This window comes from Theropithecus gelada, chromosome 3 (assembly GCF_003255815.1).
Source record: "Theropithecus gelada isolate Dixy chromosome 3, Tgel_1.0, whole genome shotgun sequence".
In the NCBI taxonomy this organism is placed as follows: domain Eukaryota; kingdom Metazoa; phylum Chordata; class Mammalia; order Primates; family Cercopithecidae; genus Theropithecus; species Theropithecus gelada.
Window position 1 is genome coordinate 50,067,467 of NC_037670.1, and position 24,320 is coordinate 50,091,786.

The 24,320-nt window shown below is 56.8% G+C and overlaps 2 protein-coding genes across 6 annotated transcripts in view; both read left to right on the top strand.

Moving 5' to 3' along the window:
- The window catches only part of SUN1 (Sad1 and UNC84 domain containing 1), a 57,808-nt gene extending 55,915 nt beyond the window's left edge, over nucleotides 1-1,893 (top strand). For all 4 annotated transcript variants that reach the window (XM_025378675.1, XM_025378678.1, XM_025378677.1 and 1 more), the window contains one exon: nucleotides 224-1,893. In XM_025378675.1, coding sequence (XP_025234460.1) covers nucleotides 224-340 — 117 coding nt within the window. In that variant the 3' untranslated portion in view covers nucleotides 341-1,893. The remainder of the gene's footprint in view (nucleotides 1-223) is intronic.
- A 1,459-nt stretch (nucleotides 1,894-3,352) lies between these two features.
- Nucleotides 3,353-24,320, top strand: GET4 (golgi to ER traffic protein 4). 2 transcript variants are annotated; one of them, XM_025379841.1, is made up of 9 exons: nucleotides 3,353-3,604; nucleotides 13,151-13,229; nucleotides 13,657-13,738; nucleotides 14,602-14,751; nucleotides 17,723-17,861; nucleotides 18,966-19,106; nucleotides 21,353-21,428; nucleotides 21,513-21,585; nucleotides 23,219-24,320. In XM_025379841.1, the coding sequence occupies exons 1-9, from the start codon at nucleotides 3,450-3,452 to the stop codon at nucleotides 23,305-23,307; spliced, it is 984 nt and encodes a 327-aa protein (XP_025235626.1). In that variant the 5' UTR covers nucleotides 3,353-3,449; the 3' UTR covers nucleotides 23,308-24,320. The 2 variants fall into 2 exon arrangements, with proteins under 2 accessions (XP_025235626.1, XP_025235624.1); XM_025379839.1 differs by having other exon boundaries at nucleotides 21,353-21,585.

The window sequence follows — 24,320 nt, forward strand, 5'->3', positions numbered from 1 at the left end:
GGTAGGAGAATCGTTTGAACCCGGGAGGCAGAGGTTGGCTGAGATCGCGCCATTGCACTCCAGCCTGGGTGACAGGGCAAGACTCTGTCTCAACAACAACAACAAAAGGTTAATTTCCAATTTAGCTGCTTCCTGTCAGACGTCATATTTGGGGAAGTGATTGGGCTTGGGGTTATAAATACGAAATACATGTTTTGTTTTGTTTTTTCCTCCTTGATTTCAGAAAACACCCGACGACAGAGTTTTCCAAATAGTGGAACTTCGGATTTTTTCTAACTGGGGCCATCCTGAGTACACCTGTCTGTATCGGTTCAGAGTTCATGGCGAACCTGTCAAGTGAAGACACTACTCATTATTTTTGTACATTTTTGTATATACTGGGACAGCCTGAAACACTGGAATCCTTCGTGGACAAGGGCATATACACTGATGGGACAGTGCCACTCCTTCAATAAACGTGGCTGCTGGCCAGGGACTAGAGCGTGTGACGGGCGCCCTGGCGCCACCTGTTGGGTGCTCACTGACTGCATGTGCAGAGGGGTCAGCAGCAGGGGAAGCGTGTTGAACACGTGTCTCAGACGCTCCTTGTTTTTAATGGGAAGTTCTTTGTATTTGCATTTCCTTGACAACAGGAGCAAAGCAGAGGAAGCTGAGAGTCTGGCGTGTTCTTGACGCTTTGGTCTTGAGCCTTGCACTGGCTCTTCTAAAGGACTTTTGGAGGGCAGATAATTTCATCTGTTAAATCCAACACACATTTCTTTCAGGGAAAAACAATGTCACCAAATTTTCAGAGTTCTAAACTCCTTTCCTTCAAGCCGGGATTTTCCTTTATTCAGCACCAGTACGTACTAAGTCTCCACATGGGGAAATGACTAAAATGGGTTTTTCTGCTTTGTTTGCTCTACTTCTGAGAAAGGTTTCCAGTCTGGACTCGCTGTACTAATATCCGTGGTGGAATATGGGAGCGTTTCATTCTCCTTGTAGGCTGAAGTCAGTCTGACTTGAAGGAGGCTGGTTTGGATCTAAGCAAACACCCAGATGGGGTTCTTTGGTCTCAGCAAGGCTTTTCCTGTTGGGGTTCACAGTAAACAGAAACCCAGAAATCTCACCTTGGGTGTTTTCAGGGGTCGTTTTGAGTTTTGCTGAATAGGGAGCACGAGATACCCTGAGCCTTCCTCTCTTCACTGGTGGTGATCAGAGGAGCTGTCTGGTGTGTCAGGGTCGTGAAGCCATTACATTTCAGGATGATCCTCTTTCCTTCAGCAGCACTTCTTACTGGCTCTGGCTGGAATCTGCCTTTTATCACAGCTGTCACCATTCTCACGTGATTCTCGTGAGACTCTCTGGTTATAATTACTATTTAATACTTAGACTGTTTTACTGAGCAGACTTTATAATAATGAGATATCTGCAAGGCACTTAAAGTGTTACAGATGTTTTACCTTAAGAATTATTTAAGTTGTGTTGGGTTAAGACAGTTTTCGGTGTACCGTAAATGTTGTGTTTTCAGAAAAAGACAAAACGATGGTGCTGACTGGTTTTCTGTATATTGCACAACAGTCCTCAAATCCACGAAACTATTCATACATCAAGCAGCATTTTTTTCACTCTCCTTAGAATTGGAACTATGCAGTTAAAGCGGATAAAATGTACAGATGTTTCATATATTACAGGTTACATATATAAATCAAAATTTCCTATCTAAAACTGATTTGGGATTTGGGGTGGAAATATTTTGAATATTTATTTTTAAAGATGCAAGATAGGACTTTGTGCAATGTATTTTTGTAAATGCTTTTCAAAATATCTGTCTTTGGTAGTGCTGCTGCTGCTGCCACCAAATTGGTAAGATGCTATTAAGAGGTTTAAATAAAGAGTTTTAATTTTTAAAAGTTCATGGGATATAAACAGTATTTCTTTTCTCAGTTTATCTGTCTCTGCCCCTGGGATGTGGGGAGGGACTGGGTTTGCTGGCTGTTGTTGGCAAGGTCTGTGGCACAGCCTTTGAATGGTAACCTGTCCTCCAAGGCCTTGAGGCCTCAGGTGTGCTGGGCATCTCTTTCTGTAGGGCACCATTTCCACTTGGAAAACGGACTGAATTACAAGTTGCTTGATGGGCAGAACGTTAGGAGATGTGATGGCTTTCCTCAGGACAATCGCTGCTTCTGTAGCTGAAGGCAGGTGCTGACACCAGGTCACAGGTGATAGCACACACACCACACTGTTTCGCACCTGGCTTTTCCCCAGTTACCAAGTGTGTCCCGTGAGAACCTTTTCTTTTTTTTTAAACAGCTGTTTTTGTCCATTGTATGCACAGCTGGATCATGGTGATTCAAGCAGGGCCCAGCTTAAAGGCTTGTTTCCTCTTTTTTTTATTGTAAACAGTGCTAACCTATAAGGTCGGAAATCTAACGGAGTCTTCAGACCAAACCGCTTTCAAACCCCAATGCTTACAGCCAAGCTATTTCCAAACCCGCATGGCTAGGGCTGGGCCCCGGGTCCCGTTTCTAACTCTCTGCCTGGGGTTGGACCCCGTTTCCGCCGCCTGACGGGGCTGGAAGCTCTAGGCCGACCCAGTTCCCCCTTTGAGCAGGGCCCGACCCCTGGGGAGTGACTGTCCGTCAACCCAGGCACAGCCGCAGGTCCCCAGCCACGGCCAGGGAAGGACCACAGGTGGCCTTTCGAAGAGGAGGAAGGCAGCTCAGCTATCCTAAAAGGTTTTTTTGTTTGGAGACACAGTCTGGCTCTGTTACCCAGGCTGGAGGGCAGTGGTGCCATCTTGGCTCACTGCAACCTCTACCTCCTGGGTTCAAGCAATTCTGCCTCAGCCTCCCAAGTAGGTGGAATTACAGGCATGCGCCACCACACCCAGCTCATTTTTGTATTTTTAGTAGAGACGTGGTTTCGCCATGTTGGCCAGGCTCGTCTGGAACCCCTGACCTCAGCTGATCTGCACCTCAGCCTTCCAAAGTACTGGGATTACAGGCGTGAGCCGCCGCGCTCGGCCCTATAAACGTATTTTTAATGTAAACATTTTACACGTAGAGCTCAATGGCTGCTGTTAACACCAAGCGCGTGGGCAGCGCCCCACCCCAGGACGCTCCCTGCTCAAGGTCAGCCGCCGCCGCAGCCTCGGGCTCCCCGCCGCGCCGCACCAGGCAGTTCCACCCCACCGGCCATTGTGGCGCGAGCCAGTCCCGGCCCCGGGTCACGTGCCGCTCCCCGCCCCGCCCCGGGCCACGTGTTGCCTGCGGCCCCGCCCCTGGGTCACGTGTTGCCTGCAGCCCCCGCCCCAGGTCACGCGCCGCCAGCCGGCGCGCCCGCCCCCGACTGCGCGCGACTCCTCGCGGCCACCGTAGAAGGGCGTCGGGCGGCCGCCGGGACGGAAGCCGGGAGGCGCTGCCGACCGCGCCTGCGACAGCGTCAGCCCTGCGCGGAGCGCCGGCCCGATGGCGGCGGCGGCGGCGATGGCCGAGCAGGAGAACTCCCGGAACGGCGGCCGCAACCGCGGTGGCGTCCAGCGTGTGGAGGGCAAGCTGCGCGCCAGCGTCGAGAAGGGCGACTACTACGAGGCGCACCAGATGTACCGGACCCTGTTCTTCAGGTACCCGCGCCCGGCCCTCGCCGCGGCCCGGCGCCCGCCCCCGCCGCCTCCCATTGGCCGCGGCGCCTCGCCCCGCGCCCCCATTGGCCCGCGCCGGTGCCTGTCCCGGGGGCGAGCGAGCCAGGGGCCGTGGGTCGCCCGGCGGAGGGTCTGAGCCGCGCCTCCCGGGTTTGGCCCTGCCTGGCCCGGCGCCCCGGCCCCTGGGCCTCCGACTCCCGCCTCGGGTTCCCTCCCCTCCGCCGCGTTCCTCCCTGGCCTTCCCCTGCCCCTGGCTTCCACCTGTTCCCTCCTCCGCCCCCCTACGCCCCTCAGCCTTCCTCTGTCTCCTCGGCCGCCCCCACACTCGCCCTTCGGTCTCTCTCTTCGGCCGCCCCCCCAAGCTTGGTTTCCCTCTCTCTCCCTGGCCTCCCCCTTCTGTCTCTCTCTCCCCGGCCTCACCCCGCTCCTCGTCTCTCTCTCCTCGGCCTCTCCCTGTCCCCCGCCTCGCTCTCCCTGGCTTCCCACTGCGCCCTCCGTCTTCCTCTCTCTCCCCGGCCTCCCCCTGGCCCCACTCCTTTCTCTCCTCGGCCTCCCTCTGCCCCCCGCCTTTTTCCCTGGCATCCCCCGGCCCCCCCTTCTCTCTCTTCCTTCTGCCCCCAACCCCGGCTCGCTCTCTCCCCAGCCTCGTCCTTTTCGGCTTCCCTCTCCTAGCCTCCACCGCCCCTGGACCTCCCCCACCTCTCCCGTGGCCTCCCCCACTCCGCTTCCTTCCCCCAGGCCTTCACCTGCTCCCCACCCCATACCTCCCTGTCCCAGACCTCCGTGCCCGGCCTTCCCCTCCGTGTTCTCTGGCTCCACCGCCCCTCCCCCATCTCCCTCCATCTCTCCCTTGGTCTCCACCTGTTCCCCTCCCCTTGGCCTTCCCAGGCCTTTACCTCTTCCTCCCCCCCTTTCTCAGGCCTCCCTGCCCGGCCTCCCCTTCCCCTTCCTCTGCCTCCACCTCTCTGGGCCTCCCCTTGCCTTCCCAACCTCTCCCCCGGCCTCCACCTGTTCCGCATTCCCCCACCTCCCTGCCTCCCTCCTCCTGGCCTTCAGGTTCTCCAGCCGGGCCCTACACCGAGCTCCACAGGAAGTCGCTGGCGTTCCTCTCACCGAGGGTCCAGGCTGAGGGTGAAACTGCTTCTCTGTTGACGCCGCCTGGCCTGCCGAACCGAGTCAGCCGCCTCTGGACCTAGGCGCGGTGACACCTGTGCGGCCCGGTGCAGCCTGGAGGGCGAGTGCGGGCAGAGCCGGCTGTGCTGGGTTAACTGCACGCCCCTCGGGACTGTGACCACTTGGAAGTTCCAGGCTGCTTCGGGCTTGGTTGATCTCTTCAGGACTGCTCTGTTAAATATTTCTGCTGTCATATAGTTACTGCAAAAATGTTTCAGTTGTTCTGTGTGTGGCATCCTGTAAATTACGCATATCAGGTTATCTCTTAGGCTCAGGTCAGGGAACAGTTTGGCCGGTTACTGGAGGGATTGGGTCTGTTTTAAAGATAATTTCAGTCATTTCCGTGGGGTACCTTTTACTTCTAAACTGCCACAGGACAGTGGATGTTTTGATATTGTATTTAAGGGCAGTCTGGCTTTCGTACAGTTTAGGCCTGGTTTTATTTGGTTTGGTATTCAGGGGTTTTTTGCTTTTAATAAACTTTTTTTTTTTTTTTTTTTGAGACGGAGTCTCGCTCTGTTCTCTCTCCCAGGCTGGAGTGCAGTGGTGCGATCTCGGCTCACTGCATCCTCCACCTCCTGAGTTCAAGCTATTCTCCTGCCTCAGCCTCCCGAGTAGGTGGAATTACAGGCGCGCGCCACCATGCCCGGCTAATTTTTGTATTTTTAGTAGAGACGGGATTTCTCCATGGAGTTTCGCCAGGCAGAAACTCCTGACCTCGTGATCCGCCCGCCTCGGCCTCCCAAAGTGCTGGGATTACAGGCATGAGCCACCGCACCCGGCCAGTAGACTTTGCTTTTTAGAGCAGTTTTTAGTTTGCAGCAAAATGGAGTGCAGTGTGTCCTGAATCCCCCCTTGGACAGCCTCCCGCCCCACGGACACCCCTCCAGAGTGGAGTCCTTCAGGGACCCATCTCCCACATCGGAGTTTGCGCTTAGTGTGCGTGGGGATGAGAAACCGCGTCAGAGCGTCACACAGCACAGCTCCATACCCTGAACATTCTCCCCTGGGCCTAGGTTTTAAATCCTTTCTCTCCATAGCAAGTCCACTTGTTGTCTGGAGAAGTCTAGAGGTGCCACTTTGGTTGTAGTTTGCTAGCTTATGTTTGAATTAAACACGGTCTGTGGTGCCTGGCCTGTGCCTGCGCCGGGCTGGCTGGAATGCAGCCTGGATAGGCGATTGGTCCGCACTCAGTGGGGCTGGGTGCTGGTGAGCCCAAGCGAAAGTGGGCTTACCAACCCCGGCCAGGGAGTAGATGTCATATCGCTGCTTACTCATTTATGCCAGGAAATGAGAAAACAGGAGTGTTTTTGTCAGTAGTTGTCAATCTTAGCTGACCCGAACGGGCTGGGATGAGACCCTGGCCTCTGTTTGAAGAGTGTTCACGTTGTTTGTACAGCCCGGGCTGAGGACAGTGGACGTGAGTCCCTGACTGTAGGCTTATGAGGAGACATCTTACATGACCTGAAGGACAGCCTTGTTTCCAGAATTTTCTGTGAACCTCGACATGCTATAAATGCACACCAGGCAGGCTACATTGCATCTTATAGTTGTATTGTAGATGCTTCTCTTTTTTGAAAACTGAGCTGTTTAATTGGTTTAGAAAGAGATTCGCTTTCCTCCTTAGAAGAAACTACTAATTTTATCTCTGGCAGAAACAAGTCTTTGATGCATGACGCTTATAGCGGTACGTTTTAATGCTGGTTGAATTTGTCACTGAACGTGTAGCAGCTCCCAGATGGCACGGGTTGTGATAGTGCCTTCAACCTGATTGTTCTTCAGGGATCAAGGCGAAGGTGTCAGTAGTTACTAAACCGTAGAATGCGAGCCTTGCAGTGGGTAGAGGGGCCATAGAGCTGTGTGATGGGGAACTTTTATGTCGTTCAGTATTCACCCTGATGCCTGTCATGCCTAGAGATTTGTATATAAATATTTGCTGAATTTGCCAGGCAGTGGTGGCTCACGCCTGTAATCCCAACACACTGGGAGGCCGAGGCCGGTGGATCATCTGAGGTCAGGAGTTCAAGACCAGCCTGGCCAACATGGAGAAACCCTGTCTTTACTAAAAATACAGAATTAGCTGGGTGTGGTGGTGCCCGCCTGTAATCCCAGCTACTCGGGAGGCTGAGGCAGGAGAATCGCTTGAACCCGTGAGGCGGAGGTTGCGATTAGCTGAGATCGTGCCACTGCACACCAGCCTGGGTGACGAGAGAAATTCCGTCTCGATAAATAAATAAATATTTGCCCAATGATTAACCAGCAAAAGTGGATCTCCCCCAAAATAAACACAGTGTTCCTTGTTTTGAGCCACTTCTACGGTGACCGGGGATTTGTCAGTTTTGGTTTTCAGTGATGAGTGCCTGGTCGAGGGAGTATTTTCACAGTGAAACCAGGGAGGTGATGAGTGTTCTGTGCCCTTAAGCCCTCTAGACTGGGAAGCCTTCTGGCCACATGTGACGTTGTGGGGTCACCTGGCAGGGGCATGGTGCGGCTTAGCTCAGAAAGCCTGGACTTTAGGGTCACACGCCACCTCTTACGGGGCCCGGGACACGTTACTGAACTTCTCAAACCTTGGCTTGGAGCCTTTCAAGCCAGGAATGAAGACTGAGTCAGCAGCGGCAGCTGTCACTTCACTGTCACCCGCTGAGACAGCGTCCTTTTCTTTCCAGGGTAGAATTCCGTGTGGATTCCCAGCTCTGCTTCAGAGCACTCCATGGGTGGGTCGCTTCCAGAGAAGTCACATTCCCCAAGTTACGGTCTTTGTTTTTTGAGACAAGAGTCTCGCTCTGTTGCTCAGGTTGGAGAACAGTGGCGCGATCTCAGCTCACTGCAGCCTCTGCCTCTCAGGTTCAGGCAATGCTTGTGCCTCAGCCTCATGAGCAGCTGGGACTACAGGCGCCCGCCACCACGCCTGGCCAATTTTTGTATTTTTTGTAGAGATGGAGTTTCACCATGTTGGCCAGGCTGGTCTTGAACTCCTGACGTCAGGTGATCCGCCCGCCTCAGCCTCCCAAAGTGCTGAGATTATAGGTGGGAGCCATAGCACCCAGCCATTTTTTAAAATGCTTTTCTGCCCATAAATATATATAATTGCACGTTTACATTTAAATATTTATGAAAAACGTGTAATTTGGTGAGGTCTGACATGAGTGAACTATGACCAGTCAAGACATGGAATATATCACGGCTCTGTGGGGCTCTGCAACCAGGCCTCCTCGCCCCCACTCCCACCCCTCTGCACCCCTGGCACCCATGCATCTGCGGGCTGCACTTAGGTGTGGTGGCGTTTCCTGGACTTTTATGTACGTGGAATCACAGTGTGCGCGTTCTGTCTAACCGCTTGAATTCACGCACCACGGTGACTGGGAGACTCCTCTGGGAGAGTCCGCAGTTCCTTTCATTGCTGAATGGTGTTCCCTGTGTGTCTCCAGCAGAATCGTTTATCTCTTCAGCTGTCAGGTGAATCTGCCAAAAGACAGTGTTCGTTGACGTATTTTTAAATATTCTAATGTTTATTTAAGCCTCGGGTTTGTGTGCAGGCTTTGTTGATTTATTTTTAAATATTCTAATGTTTATTTTAGCCTCAGGTCTGTGTGCAGGCTTGTTATATAGGTAAACTCGTGACTGGGGTTTGTGGTACAGATTATTTCAGCACCGGGTACCAAGCATGGGTACCTGACAGTTTTGTTAAAATGATTTTTGAGTTTCTTCCTCTTCCCTCAGGCAGGCCCCGGTGTGTGTTGGCCCCTTTCTGTCCCTGTGTTCTCATCATTCAGCTTTCACTTCGAAGTGAGAACATGTAGTATCCGGGATTCTGTTCCTGTGTTAGTTTGTGAAGGATAATGGCCTCCGGCTCCTTCCAAGTTCCTGTAAAGGGCATGATCTCGTTCGTTTTTATGGCTGCATAGTACTCTGCGGTGTATATGGACCACATTCTCTTTATCCATCTGCTACTCACAGGCCCCCAGCTTGATTCCACGTCTGTGCTGTTGTGAGTGGTGCTGCAGTGAGCATTTAAGTGCGTACGTCTTTATGGCAGAACCATTTAGAGTTCTCGGGGTATATATGCAGTAGTGGGATTGCCGAGTCGAATGGTTAGTTCTGTTTTTAGTTCTTTGAAGAATTGCCATACTGCTTTCCAGGATGATTCAGCTAATTTACACTCCCACCAGCAGGGTACAAGGGTTCCCAAGAGATACCTTTTTTTTTTTTTTGGAGACAGAGTCTCGCACTGTCACCCAGGCTGGAGTGCAGTGTCACGATCTCGGCTCACTGCAAGCTCCGCCTCCCGGGTTCATGCCGTTCTCCTGCCTCAGCCTCCCGAGTAGCTGGGACTACAGGTGCCCGCCACCACGCCCAGCTAATTTTTTGTATTTTTCGTAGAGACGGGGTTTCATTGTGTTAGCTTGATGGTCTCGATCTCCTGACCTCGTGATCTGCCTGCCTCGGCCCCCTAAAGTGCTGGGATTACAGGTGTGAGCCACTGCACCCATCCAAGAGATGCTGTTTTAACTCACAGCCACAGCAGTTTAAGGTGAAGGAGAGGAAGGAATTGGGAACCCAGCAGGTTTGGTATCCCTGGGTGTGCGCCCCACAGAAGTCGTGCAGCAGCTCCTGGTTCGCCTGGTTGTGCTAGAGAGAAACCGACCTGGTTCACCTGGTTATGCTAGAGAGAAGCCAACCTTGCCCCATAGATGGCACTGGTTATGGTCATCACCTGATTTCTCCACACTTTTCCCTGCTGGGTTGAGGAGTCGGCATCCAAGCCGAACGGATTATTAGTGCTCTTCGGAGCCACCATCTAGGCCTTGAGGGGCCTCAGCCTTGGCTGCAGTATTTGTAGATTCACTTTTAGAAACTTGATGTGGCTGAGACTGCAGCCTGGGAGGCAGTGACCTGCAGCAGCCGCCCACACAGTGGTGGGTCCGGCTCCTCCTGCCACATGGTTGCTCTTGCAATGTGTTTGCCTGATTTTTTTTATTGCGGCCTCTGAGCTTCTTTTGTTTCTTCAGTCATCTAAAGAGATTTTTTAAAGGAAAATGGTCCAGTGTGTGCGGTGCACGCCATGGCCCAGGGCCCAAGAGGAGCGTCGTGTGAAGGAGCTGTGCTTGGCGGCTCAGGTCCCTTCTCAGAGTGAGTCCTGGCAGAGCGGAGCGGCCTCACACTCCCTGCAGGAGCCCCGCATCAGGGCGCGGGTGGCTTCAGCTCGTGGCAGTCGGTGCAGGGGTCCTTGTGAGGTCTGTCTGGCTGCCTGTGCCCGGCACCTGCGTGTGTCTTGAGTATTTCCTCTTCATCCTCCATGTGTCCCTGGTGGCTGAATGCGCGAGCCAGCTTCCCTCTGCCGAGAGCGAAGGGCGGGATTCGCCCCAGGAGCTTGGTCTTCCTTCATTTGACACCAACAGTTTCTGCCACTAGTTCTCATGCTTGCATTTCTGTGTTCTACTTTTTTTTGTTGTTGTTGAGACGGAGTCTTGCTCTGTCGCCCAGGCTGGAGTGCAGTGGCCAGATCTCAGCTCACTGCAAGCTCCGCCTCCCGGGTTTACGCCATTCTCCTGCCTCAGCCTCCCAAGTAGCTGGGACTACAGGCACCCGCCACCTCGCCCGGCTAGTTTTTGTATTTTTTTAGTAGAGACGGGGTTTCACTGTGTTAGCCAGGATGGTCTCGATCTCCTGACCTCGTGATCCGCCCGTCTCGGCCTCCCAAAGTGCTGGGATTACAGGCTTGAGCCACCGCGCCCGGCCCTGTGTTCTACTTTTTAACGTGTTTGTAAGAGAAGAGCAAAGTCAGCTAGATTGTTTGTCCAGACACTTTGCTCTGTGGATACAGATTCTTTGACCGGCAGAGAGCACCATTGCTCTCTGGCTCTCAGCGCCTCTGTCAGCAGGCAGAAGCCGTTTCCCTGTCTGGAAGGCATGTCTGGGTGTCCACACAGCACGGCCAACAGTGCGCAGCGTGCAGAGCCAGGCCGGGAGAAGGCCCAGCCTTGCCCAGCTGCCCCCTACTCTCCCTGGCCTCGGGCCTGAGAGGGTACCTGTCCCGGCTTAGTCACCCAGAAGCCAGAATCCTTCACAGCTTCCGGAATTCTCCAGTGCAAGAGGAAGCCATCCATGTTCAGAGCTGCTTTAGACGGTTTGCCTGTCACCGGCATTCCTGGACCTGGAAACGGGCACCCCCAGCCAGGCCGGGGACCACTGTGTGCCCAGAATTCTCCTCCCATTCTTTTTCCCCTCGCCTGGCTCACAGCTGCCCTGGGAAGAAGGGAGCCGGCCGCAAGGCGCAGTCCAAGCCGGGCCGGAGGCCGAGACCATCGGCAGTGCCCCCCACAGCAGGCTTCTCGTGCAGGAATATGGGTCACTGCCTTCCAAGGAGTCCTTTTTCTTCTTCTGGTTTTTAAGCTGCCACCACTTGCTTTACCTCCGATAGAAGCATCCAGAATGCTGTAGTATCGGCATAAGCAGAAGCCGGGGTGGTGCTTGCTCAGGGTCAGTGCATCGGTTCTGCCCATGGCCCTGCCGGTGACAGTGTGAGGCCGGGTGTGTCTGGAAGCTTGTTTTCCCAGAGTGCCCTGTGCCAGGCGGCTCCTGGCCTCCTCTGAGTCAGTCACGGCCCTGCAGGGCTGGAGCCAGGATGGCCGGTCACAGAGTCAATGGTCCTGTCGAGGCTCCTGCTGTGGTGTTGGGGTGGGTCTCCCTCCAGAACCTTCACTGTGCAGGGAGCGCAGCAAAACCTGAGGCCTGTCGGAGGCCTGCGGGCTGACGGGGGGCGGGGCACTTTCTTTCTTGGGTACAGGCTTTTCCCTCCTGGTGCCCTGCCTCTGTGCAGCCCGACGGGTGGGAAGGCATGTGTGCCAGGCTAACGAGATGCCCTAGTCATGGTGAGGCTGTCTGTGTTTGGGATCCCCGGCTGTGGTGCCTTCTGAAGAGGAACCCTTTTCCTGTGGTTAACTGAGCAGCCAGCCCTTCGCGTTCTCAGCTGGCCGTCCCATCCTGGCAACACCAAGCTCACATTCCGGCCCTCACCGGCATTGCTGTGTCTGTTTACCACCTGCACTGCGATTGTTTTTTGTTTGTTTTGGGGGGATGGCGCCTCGCTCTGTCATCCAGGCTGCAGTGCAGTGGTGCAGTCGTGGCTCACTGCAGCCTCGGCTACCCAGGCTCAAGCAGTCCTCCCACCTCAGCCTCCTGAGTAGCTGGGGCCACAGGTGCACGCCACCGTGCCCAGCTGATTTTTGTGTTTTTCGTAGAGACAGGATCTCACTATGTTGCCCAGGCCAGGCTCAAACTCATGGGCTCAAGCGATCCTCCCACCTCAGCCTCCCAAAGGGCTGACATTACAGGTGTGAGCCCCCGAGTCCGGTCTGCACTGCCGTTTACTTAATATTTTTCTTTAACTAGTTTTATTTTTAAACAAGGCTTTGTCCAAGGACATTTGGCTTACAGACACAGAGCTGATTAACTGGTTATGTGTTTTTTGATAAGGCAGTTAAGAAAAATGTGTAGCTGGTAAAATAGCATGTGCTGGGCCCCACCACTGGGCCTGGGAGGTGCAGCGCGTCCCAGCAGAGGCCGCCTCCTGCCTGCCACGCCTGCTGTTCTCACAGGCAGGGGCTCTGCTGCTTAGAGCAGTGTGGCCATCTCGGCTTCTCTCCTCATCGTCTGTCGCACACTGGTCCCCACCACGCCTCTTGCCGCCCCTGCCTCTGTCCCTGTGTAGCTCGAGGAGCTCCAGCTTTCCCCGGCGACGGTGCTCTGGGAGTGGGGACATGATGCAACCGTGCACCCCAGACCCTTCCCTGTCCTGGGGGGAGGAGTGCGGCACGCAGAGGAGCAGAGGGCAGGGACACTGGCCCCGTGGGGGAAGAAGGTGCTGCTGTCACAGCCATTACTGTCCTTCGTGGGACCCCAGCCTGGAGTCCGCCATCCTTCGGCCCCTGCCTGTGGCCACTGAGCTCTCAGGTGGCCACGTGCACATCCCCTGCTCCTTCCCTGTCCACCTGCCTCACCCACTGGCCTTTCTGGTCCCAGCTGCTGAAACCAGTGAGCTGCTCCAGGGTGAGGCTGCTTTCTGGCTCCTGGCATATTTGGACACAGATGGGCCCTTAGTAAGTGTCCAGAGGCGCCCCACGCTGCCCTCATGGTCAGCATGACGCCCAGGGCAGACCCTCTTCACACAGCACCTGGGCCTCGGGAGCTGCTGCCCTGTTCTTGGTGAAAAGCATCTGTGCGTAAGGGGAGCACCGCTTTTAGGATGCCACCCGTTCCTGGGCACCTTGTTTTTAGCTTCTGACCTGAAGATGAGCGGAGTGTGGTGGCGAGAGCGTGTGGGTGCGGCTCATGGTCTCCTCTCTGTGGCAGGTACATGTCCCAGAGCAAGCACGCGGAGGCCCGGGAGCTCATGTACTCGGGAGCCCTGCTGTTCTTCAGCCATGGCCAGGTACGCCATCTTGTTCCTCCTGCGTCCCTTCCTGCTCCCGGCAGACAAGTTGAGGTGGGAGTGACATGGGAGGGGCCTGACAGGCATACCTTGGGCTGCCCTGGGCCTTGGCCACTGGGGCTGTGGGTGGCGGAGGGGCCCAGAGTCCCTGGCTTGGCTGCTCCCTTCTCAGGGCTGAGACGCTGCGCTGCGTTTGTGCACAGTGGGGCTGAGTGGGCATTTTGGTATAAACGGCCCTGTCCATTTTCATTTGATTCTTGGCCAGGAGATCTGTTTTTTGGCGGCATTGCCAAGGGACGTGGTGCTCAGCATAGACTCCTCAGCACTGGCCGCGCTCTGGCTTCTGCTGGAAACCCAGCCTTGTCTTTTCTGTCCTGAGCAGGTCAGAGCTTTGTTCTTGATTTTTGTGTGTTTCTCTCTTTTGTAGCAAAACAGCGCAGCAGACTTGTCCATGCTTGTCCTGGAGTCCCTGGAGAAGGCAGAAGTGGAGGTGGCCGACGAGCTGCTGGGTGAGCATCCGGCCCTGCACCCCGGGACCCTGTGACGGTGGCCCCGGTGCACCCCTCCCCGGGCCTGTGCGCCGTGTTTGGTGTCTGCGTTTGGGGGTCCGCCGTGTTTGGTGTCTGCGTTTGGGAGTCTGCCGTGTTTGGTGTCTGCGTTTGGGGGTCTGCTGTGTTTGGTGTCTGCGTGTGGGGGTCTGCCATGTTTGGTGTCTGCGTTTGGGGGTCTTGTGCTCTGGGGTTCACCCTGCTGCAGAGGCAGTTCTCACCCGGTCCCGATGAGCCAGGCCCCCTGGCTGGCCCTGGCCCAAGCACACTGCAGGCTGAGCAGCACCTGCTGTGACTCGTCGGCAGGGTATGATCGGGGCCCTGGCCTCTCCCCTGCTCTGATGGACAGTGGCCTCCCCGCCAGCTGGCAAGGTGGGCGCTGGTTCAGGGTGGGGCACCATTTTGTCCAGGGATTTGACTTGTTGGCATGTCCTGTCGGGTGAGCGTGAGGTCAGCAAAGCCCTTCTGTGGGCGGCCTGGCTGCGAGTCCCACTCCTGGTCCCTGCTGCTCTGGGAGATGCCCCCGAGCCAGAGCCAGGTACCCAGAGCGGCCACAGGTGTTCCTGGACTCCAGACTCCCCACGGCACCTTCACCAGCCCTTGCCTCGGCCCTTGTGTGTCCTTCCTCACTGTGCTCTGGGGCCCGTGGTGCTGGCACTGCGGTGGGCAGGTCAGCAGGGTGGCCCATGGCTCACTCAGGGACACCCACCAGCTTCCTCTCCCTGTTAAGTAGTTGTGGATTGAAATCCACTTCCGTAAGGTGTGTGGTATAGAGAACCGGAGTTGCTGTGCATTTCTCTGATGAGGGTCTGTGCTCTTTGCAGAAAATCTGGCTAAAGTGTTCAGTCTGATGGACCCCAACTCTCCTGAGCGCGTGGCCTTTGTGTCCAGAGCCCTGAAGTGGTCCAGTGGAGGCTCCGGGAAGCTGGGCCACCCCCGGCTGCACCAGCTGCTGGCCCTCACCCTGTGGAAAGGTAGGTCTGGGGCCAGGGCGGGCGTGGGCCCCTCTCTGCTCTCACGGTGTTGATGTGCACTGTGCATTCCAGTCCATCAGGGTCGCCCACTGGGGCAGGGGTGGGGTTTCACCCTGTGGTCATGTGGGTCGGTCCATGGAGGCCCGTGCACCATGCCAAGCCCCCGATCAGATCCACTGCCCCGAGAAGCTGCAAGACGGGGGGCAGGCGACCGCCTCTCCAGGCCTTCCCGTGGGATGTTCTGACCCTCAAGGAGGCAGCCGCACCTTCACAGGGCCTACACGTGCTGCTGCTCCTTTCTGGAACGTTCTTTCCAGCGCTGGGATGATGCCATGCCTTGTTTTTCTCCTTTACACTGACCTTATCTTCTGATGAAGCCTTTGCGGGGATTAATCACCCTGTGGTGGGGCTGATGAAGCCTTTGTGCGGGTTACTCACCCTGTGGTGGGGCTGATGGAGCCTCTGTGCGGGTTACTCACCCTGTGGTGGGGCTGATGGAGCCTCTGTGCGGGTTACTCACCCTGTGATGGGGCTGATGGAGCCTCTGTGCGGGTTACTCACCCTGTGGTGGGGTCTGGCAGGCTGTGTTCTGCAGCTCTGAGGCGGGAGTGGTGCTGGGTGAATGTTGAGTGACTTGAATGAGGTGCTAGTGGGGGTTTAGAAGTGTCCTCCCCAGGGCATTCCCTGGGAAATGGGGCGGCAAGTGGCCCCAGTACCGTGAGATGGTTTCCTTCCTGCTGTCGGGAGGCCTGCTCGGGTCTGCATGTGCCTGGGCTTGGCGGGTGAGGGGCAGCTCCACATTGGAAGCTCTAGGAACTTGGATCTCGGCTGAAGGCCTTTGCTCCAGAGACCAGGGCTCTGAGCTTGAACAGCTCCTAGACACAGCTGTGCTCCACCCGGCGCGGTGGCAGCTGCACGAGGGCCCATGTGCTCTGCACACGTCAGCAGCCCCGAAATGCATGCCTGTCCGACCTTGTCCCTGGTCATGCAGGTTCCGCCTGGGCTGTGACAGGAGGTTCAGCACCCTCAGGCACCTGGCAGGCCCTCCTGACCTTCTCCCCAAGCGACAGGAATGGGAAGGTTGCAGATCCGAATAGAATTAGGAGGCTCTTCTCAGAGGAGCCTGGCAGAACCTGGCCCTGGATGTGTGCCGAGTGGCAGGGCACCCACAGGGAGATGAGCCAGTGCCCACCTCTCACCTCAGTTTCCCCGTGGTCGCCTCCTCAGAAGGGGCTGGCCCAGGCTGGTGCCTCCTTGGTCCCTGGAGCATACCTGCTGCCACTTTCCCTGGCCTCTGGCTACAGCAGGCCTCCTGTACTCCACCTGTCCCCGAGCCAGCACGCCTCCACACAGAACACGGCCGCAGATGACCCTCCTCTGCCCTGCATAGCGAGCTGCCGCCTGTGTGGGTCCCACTGCCAGGTTGGGGAGTCAGGAGCTGCCCCCACACCCTGCCTGGGAGCTGTCGCCCGTCTTTTGGATGAGTCAGGAACACCTACGTCAACACTGGGTGGCCGCCCTTGCCACACCTGCGCACAGGCCCTGTGGGGAGAGCCAGGCAGTGGGTGGCGTGGGACAGGTGATGCCCAGTACCCAGGAGACCTGCATGGCAGTTCCTAAGACAGGCACAAGCGATCATGAGGGACGTACGTGTCTATCTCCCCACCCACCATGGGGTTAGGTCGAGGCAGTCCAGGGAGCGCGTGGGAGGGCTGTGTTCGGTGCATCTGCAGAGATTCTCTGAAGAGGGACCCTGGCTGCCTCCCACTGGGGTAGGCGCGGGCCCAGGTCCCCGACAGCATGACAGTGCTGTGAGACTTCGATGGACCTCACCCGGGGAGCCCAGGCCTGCTCCATGCCAAGGTGGCCACGCACGGCCTCTGCTGTCCTAAGCACAGGCCCCATACAGGACCTGAGGCTGGGGCTCCACGATACTTGGGCTATGTGCTTCCCTCCTGGGGATGAAATCACACCCATAGGTAAAGGTTTGGGAGTGTAGGGAGACAACAGGAGACAAAGCAAGGTGACAAGGACTCTGGCAGCCACAGAGGCAGCAAGAGGGCCCTGGAGGCTCCTGTTGGGCAACGCAGTCGGGAAAGGGCCCACTAGGTGGGAGAGGCAGGCGCCTGGTGAGTGCTGAGATCTGCACCACGGGAAGGGCTGGGCTCCCAAGGCATGCACGGGGACTGGGAGCGGAGTGAGTGTGAGCAGGTGTTAGGACAGGGCCTCGGAGCGGAGTGAGTGTTAGCGGGTGTTAGGACAGGGCCTGGGAGTGGAGTGAGTGTGAGCGGGTGTTAGGACGGGGCCTGGGAGCGGAGTGTGAGCGGGTGTTAGGACGGGGCCTGGGAGCGGAGTGAGTGTGAGCGGGTGTTAGGACAGGGCCTGGGAGTGGAGTGAGTGTGAGCGGGTGTTAGGACGGGGCCTGGGAGCGGAGTGTGAGCGGGTGTTAGGACGGGGCCTGGGAGCGGAGTGAGTGTGAGCGGGTGTTAGGACGGGGCCTGGGAGCGGAGTGTGCCTTTGAGATATCAAGGGTTGATCGTTGGGTCAGTGTGGTGAGCACATCAGGCTGGTTTTGACTGTTGATTACATGCTAGATGCACTGGCCTAGGCCTTGATTACGTTGCTCCCTATAAGTTGCTTCTGGTAGGTGGGGAGGGTCACATGTTAACACTCTGTAACTGATCATTACAACGCACGTTAATGTGATTGGATTAAGCAGCTCTGAGAGCTTGGAGGATGAAGGTGTTGCATGGCTGAGTGACTGTTCCCTGGTGATCTGTTTATTTGGGGCTGTGTGTGAGGTTTGGGACGGCTCTGAGTCCCTCTCGGGTACCTCTGCCTGTGGGCTCTGGCTGGGCTCTTCTCCAGGGCGGGCAGGTGGACTACAATTAACATAGAGTATCTTTCTACTTTTCCTGTTCTATATTATATTCATGAAATGCATTCAAATTTTTCTGTGTTTCCTTTGCAGAACAAAACTATTGTGAGTCGCGGTATCATTTTCTGCACTCGGCGGATGGGGAGGGCTGTGCCAACATGCTGGTGGAATACTCCACGTCCCGCGGCTTCCGCAGCGAGGTGGACATGTTCGTGGCCCAGGCCGTGCTACAGTAGGTGTTTGTGGCTCTTTGGGTCTTGGCTTCCATCGCTGCCTTGGGCGGGCGGCCTTAGAGCAGGTCCCCTTGTCCCCTGCCCGAGCCATGCTGCAGGATAAACTGAGTTCACTCTGGGCAGAATCGACAGCGCACTTGTCAGCCAGAGTCACCCATGATTATTCATAAATTTAACCAGTTTCAAGAAGTATCTTAGAAACTCCCCCTTTCCCTACGGGCACTGGAGCGCCCTCCACACTGCGCCTCTTGCCCGCTGCCGGGAGGCCCCGCGGCCTCTGCTCTCCTCAGGCCTGCCTCGGCCTCTGCCTTCCCGCAGTATCTGGAAAAGCGGAAATGCACACCCAGGTCATAGAATGGTGAGCATCTACCCCGCGGCCCCTCCCGCCAGCTCGCTGGGGCATCCTGCAGTCCGAGCTCCAGGCGCTCCTGCTCCAGGCGCTGGCCTCCGCTTCCTTTCTCATGAAAGCATTATTTGTGTCCATCAGTTTCTTCCCACAGAACAATGTGGATTTCAAGGCGGGCGTTGGGGAGTTAACGTGGGATCTGGGGACAGACACCCTCTGACCTTGGTGGTGTGCACTGCAGAGCTCTGCCAGGAGCTGGCGTCCGTGACTTAGATGAAAAGCTGGGTCAAACCTGGAGCTCCCTGGCTCTGTGCCGCACTGCGTACACATTTTCTCTGGGCTGACAGTGGCTCTGTCCCTGGGACACTGAGCCCTCCCCGTGGGCCCTCCTTGAACAGGAGCCAGGGTCTGTGTGGCACCCGCCAGCTGCTGTGCCGTGACTGAGTGTTCTGGTGCGGGCAGCCTGAGGAGAGGAGAGCTTGCTCAGTGCATCGCATAGTTGAGTCTCAGGCTGGGGCCCAGCTCCAGAGCCTGGTGACCTTCCCAAGCTTCGTTCTCTTCACCTGTGAATTTCAGGCTTCCCCGGTATGCCCTGCACGTGAGGGGAGACACGCGTGAAGCACTGGGTTCCTCCGTGCCGGGGGCCGCGGGACCCGTGGGCTCACGAGCTTGGGAAGGATGTGTCAGAGGCTGGCGCCTGTGCGGCCAGAAGCCATGTTCTCCAGCCCTTCCACCACCAGCATGTTCTCATTTCCAGGTTTCTCTGTTTAAAAAACAAAAGTAGCGCGTCGGTGGTCTTCACGACATACACCCAGAAGCACCCGTCCATCGAGGACGGGCCTCCGTTTGTGGAGCCGCTGCTCAACTTCATCTGGTTCCTGCTGCTGGCTGTGGACGGGTGCGTCTTGGTGTCTTGGGGGTGGGGTGTGAATGTGTGTGTTGTGTGTAGACGTGGCATGGGTAGCTGTGTGGGTGTGCGTGCAAGTGTAGCCATGGTGGGGGTAGCTGTGTGGGTGTATGTATAGGGTATGAGTGTTGGGTGTAGACGTGGTATGGGTGTGTGTGCAGGGCTGTTGGGTGTAGACATGGTAGTGTGGGTAGCTGTGTGGGTGTATGTGCTGTAGTGTGGGTGTGTGCAGGTGAGTGTTGGGTGTAGACTTGTGGGTGCAGGGGTGGGTGAGTGTAGATGTGATGGTGTGGGGGGTTGTGTGCAGGTGAGTTGGGTGTCGATATGGTGTGGGTAGCTGTGGGGGGTGTGTGTGCAGGTGCTGGGTGTCCATGTGGTGTGGGTGTGTGTAGATGTGTGCAGGTGTGTTGTAGGTGTAGAGGGGGGAGTGTGTGCAGGTATGGGGTGTCTGGTGTGGGTAGTTGTGTTGGGGTACGTGCAAGTATGTGTGTTGGGTGTAGACATGGTGAGGGTGGGTGTGTGGTGTGTAGGTGTGTCTGTAGACGTGTGGGTAGCTGTGTGGGGGCGTGGCAATATGGGTTGCTGTACGTGTGCAGGTATTGAGTGTAGACATGGCATGGGTAGCTATCTGGGTGTTTGTAGGTGTTAGGTGTGGGTGTGGCAGTATGCACAGGTGAGTGCTGGGTGTAGGCACGGTGTGCGCAGATGTGTTGGGTGTGTAGGCGTGTGTGCAGGTGAGTGCTGGGTGTAGGCACAGTGGTGTGTGCAGGTGTGTGTTCGGTGCAGGCGCGGTGGTGTGTGCAGGTGAGTGTTGGGAGTAGGTGCGGTGGTGTGTGCAGGTGAGTGGTGTTTACAGGTGTTTGGTGCAGGCATGGTGGTGTGTGCAGTTGTGTACGCAGGTGAGTTGGGTGTAGGCGCTGTGGTGTGCAGGTGAGTGGTGTGTAGGTGCGGTGGTGTGTGCAGGTGAGTCGTGGGTACAGGTGTTCGGTGCAGGCATGGTATGTGCAGTTGTGTGCACAGGTGAGTTGGGTGTAGGCGCGGTGGTGTGTGCAGGTGTGCAGTGTAGGCATGGTGGTGTGCAGGTGAGTGGTGGGCGTAGGTGCGGTGGGGTGTGTGAGTGTGCACAAATGAGTGTTGGGTGCAGGTGCATGTTTGGTGTAGGCGTGGTATGTGCAGGTTGTGTGTAGCCACGGTGGTGTGTGTAGGTGAGTGTTGAGTGTAGGTGTGTGTGCAGGTGAGTGGTGTGCACAGGTGAGTGGTGTAGGTGTGACGTGTGCAGGTGAGTGATGTGCAGGTGAGTTGTGTGTAGGCACGGTGGTGTGTGCAGGTGTGTTGGGCCTAGGTGCAGTGGTGTGCACAGGTCAGTGCTGGGTGTAGGTGTGGTGGTGTATGGGTTAATGGTGTGTGCAGGTGAGTGTTGGGTATAGGCACGGTGGTGTGTGTGGGTCAACTGGGCGTAAGTGCGGTGGTGTGTGCGGGTGTGCAGTGTAGGCATGGTGTGCAAGTGTGTGTTGGGTATAGGTACAGTGGTGTTCAGGTGAGTGGTGTAGGCAGGTGTGTGTAGGCGCAGTGGTCTGGGCAGGTGAGTGGTGTGTGCGGGTGAGTGCTGGGTGTAGGCTCGGTAGTGTGCGCAGGTGAGTGGCGTAGGCGTGGTGTATGCAGGTGAGTGGTGTGTGCAAGTGAGTGTTGGGTGTAGGTGTGTATGCAGGTGTATGTTGGGTGTAGGTGCAGTGGTGTATATAGGCGTGGTGGTGTGTGCAGGTGACGTGTGTAGGCGCGGTGGTGTGTGCAGGTGTGTTGGGCATAGGTGCAGTGGTGTGTGCAGATGGGTGTAGGTGTGTGCAGGTGAGTGGTGTGCACAGGTGAGTGGTGTAGGTGTGACGTGTGCAGGTGTTGGGTTTAGGCATGGTAGTGTGTGCGGGTGTTGGGCCTAGGTGCGGTGGTGTGTACAGGTAAGTGTTGGGTGTAGGCTCAGTGTGTACAGGTGAGTGTTGGGTGTAGGTGTGTGTGCGGGTGTGTTGGGTGTAGGTACGGTGGTGTGCAGATGTGGGGTGTAGGCGCGGTGGTGTGTGCGGGTGAGTGTTGGGCCTAGGTGTGGTGCGTGCAGGTGAGTGATGTAGGTGAGTGGTGTAGGTGAGTGGTGTGTGCTGGTGAGTGCCAGGTGTAGGCACGGTGGTGTGTGCAGGTGAGTGTGGTCCTGTTCTCACCTAGCACATCCCTGTGTCTCTGTGTCCCAGTGGGAAGCTAACGGTGTTCACTGTGCTATGTGAGCAGTACCAGCCATCCCTCCGGCGTGACCCGATGTACAACGAGGTGAGAGCTCAGGGCTGGGGAGGGAGGAGGGGACCCCAGGGCCTGGGTCTGCCGGCTCCTGAGCCTGCTGCCTCTGCCTTGCAGTACCTCGACCGCATAGGACAGCTGTTTTTTGGCGTCCCGCCCAAGCAGACGTCTTCCTACGGAGGCCTGCTCGGTAAGCTGGGGCGCCCTTGCCACGTCCACTGCAGCCCTGGGTCGGTGTGGGGTCGTCATCTGCCCAGGCAGGGCCAGTGCGGTCCTTCATATAGAAGTGATATTCTGCTCTTTCAAATGTTTCTCAACTTTTTTTTGTTAGTGGGAAATTATATTTTAGAGAATTCTAGCACGGTGCCTCCCAGTCCCGTCTCCACTCCAGAGCTCCCCATCCCCGAGGTTTCTCCCACTTCCTGGCAGGGGTCACGTCGCGTGGCCGGCTGTGTGCTCACCTGTTTATCTGTGCGCCATGCCAGGTGGCCTCTGTGAGCCTGGTGTGCCCAGACATTGCCGGCCATTATGCTGGGACAGGCAGTGCTGATGTGGCTGTGGGGTCACGGCAGGGCAGGTGTCTGTGGGTGGTGTCTCATGCCACCGCGGGAGAGGCCCCTCACTGAGGCACCTGCCTTCCCAGTGTCATCTCTTTGGGTTTAGTGGGAGGTGTGAGGCGGTGACCTCTCCCCACAGCTGTCTGCCCTGGTGCAGCTGCATCGCGTGGCAGGCCCCGTCCTCCCAGGGTACCCACACACACTGGCCCTCACTGTGCCCCACGGCACAGGCTCCTCCACCCAACACCCGTCAGAAGCGCCCTGACACTTCTGCATGGCTGTCCTGTTGAAACCGCAGCCTGGGCTCCTGTTCCACAGAAGCGCTGTCGGGCATGTCCTGCGATTGGGGTGATACCGTGGATAAGAGAGGGTGACACCGCCACGGCCATGTCTTTGTATTTGGAGAACACGGTGTAACGTCTCACTTGTTCGTTTCAGGAGACATTTTGGACTTTGGTTTTGTATGTAGAGTAGTTGTTGATTGGGTAAAAATCGGATGACAGTGACTGCAGTTGGCCCCTGTGGGAGCAGCCGTTGAAGCTTTGGTGCATCCAGTTGATTCGGGTGTCACCACAGGGTGCGGCGCACGTGTGCTCCACGGTAGCGCTTCCCTTTGTTGAAAAGTATCTTTCTGGCCGGGCGCGGTGGCTCTCGCCTGTGATCCCAGCACTTTGGGAGGCCGAGGTGGGCGGATCATCTGAGGTCGGGAGTTCGAGACCAGCCTGACCAACATGGAGAAACCCCATCTCTACTGGAAATACAAAATTAGTCGATCGTGGTGGCGCATGCCTGTAATTCCAGCTACTAGGGAGACTGAGGCAGGAGAGTCACTTAAACCTGGGAGGCGGAGGTTGCAGTGAGCCGAAATGACGCCATTGCACTCCAGCCTGGGTAACAAGAGCGAACTCTGTCTCAAAAAAAAAAAAGTTATTTCCGTGAGGTTGTGTTGGCTCTGTAGGGCCCTCCGTGGAGGGTGGTTCAGTAGGCCCCCATGCCTGCTCCCTGGTGCCGTTGGTGGACGTGGAGCGCGGCTCTGTAGAGTCCCCGTGGCTGCTCCGTGGTTTCAGTATCTCTTTATGGCCATCGGCTCCCTGTGCTCCAGAGGGTCCTGTCCTGGGGTTCCTGGGTCGCAGACAGTAGCGTTGTGAGGCTTTTGCTGGTTGCGTGGGACACTGGGACACCTCACGAGACGTCTGTGGGAAGGAGGGGTTTGGGGGCTTGTGGGAGGCTGCCCAGGCCTGACTGCCACAGTGTCTTCCTTTCCAGGGAACCTTCTGAGCAGCCTCATGGGCTCCTCAGAGCAGGAGGAGGGAGAGGAGAGCCCCAGCGACGGCAGCCCGATCGAGCTGGACTGAAGCGGCCGGGCCACGTGGAGACACCACGGTCGACGACGGCTCGAGGGACGTTTCAGAGGCGAGTCCTGGGTGGCTCCTCGCCTGGGGGCTCCCGGCCCTGAGGCTGGCGGTGGCCGCGTGCCGGCACGTGTCTGTTACTGTGCGGCGGCTTAGGGTGGCGCGGCTGCGGGTTGCTGTGCTGCTGGGGCCCGGGAGCGGGGCCTCGCCCCTGCTGGCCGCCGCGTCCCCCAAGATTGACCACAATAAAGCACAGGCCTTGCCGCGGCGTCACCCTCTCCCACTCCTTTGTTCTGGGTCCTTTCGGGAGGGCTGATGGGCAGCACAGGAGGCCCATCCTCAGCGGGGACTGGGCACATCATGCTCCTTGCCTGGCATCCAGCATAGCTGCGGTCACCAAAGCAGGCACTGGCCCTCGGACATGAGCGCCCAGCCGGGCCCATGTGGTCTGCAGATGCGAGCAGCTGTTTTTGAGCACGGGGCCACTCTGCGGTCACGGTGAACTGGTCCCCGTCGCAGACGGAGCGCATGTGCCCGCGCCATGTTCTCAGGCTCAGTGGAGGGACGCGTTCGGCAGGACGGTGCCCACGGGTACTTGCAGCTGTGTCCCATGTGGCATCCCGGAGCTGCGCCCTGCCGGTCTCCGTCAGCGCCACGCTGCTGTGCTGGAAATGCCGCTTTAAAAAGGGATACCACGGGACTCTGCCCATCTCTTTCATAATGCAATATTTATTTGTATTGGGTGATTGATTTTTTTGACCTGACATTTTAGGTTTTAACCAAATAACCGGTCCAGGAGTGAGCAGCTCCGTTCTCTGTCACAGATGCTATTCCAGATGTTACCAGAACAATGACAAAAGGGGAGACGCTCTATTTTTTCACAGTTAAAGGACAGTTGTAGATTGATACACAGTTGTGCATGGGAAGGGGAAACGCACAGCTTTATTTCCTGTAAAGTGGAATTTAAGGAAGGCTTGTGTGAACCGTTGCGCATAAATAAACCCTTTCTACCGGGC

What these genes read in the sequence shown, in the direction of transcription:
- GET4 (XM_025379839.1), top strand. Translation starts at nt 3,450, where the DNA reads ATGGCGGCGGCGGCGGCGATGGCCGAGCAGGAGAACTCCCGGAACGGC. An exon ending in TACCGGACCCTGTTCTTCAG is followed by an intron (nt 3,605 to 13,150) that starts GTACCCGCGCCC and finishes TCTCTGTGGCAG; the next exon opens with GTACATGTCCCAGAGCAAGC. An exon ending in GTGGCCCAGGCCGTGCTACA is followed by an intron (nt 17,862 to 18,965) that starts GTAGGTGTTTGT and finishes TCTCATTTCCAG; the next exon opens with GTTTCTCTGTTTAAAAAACA.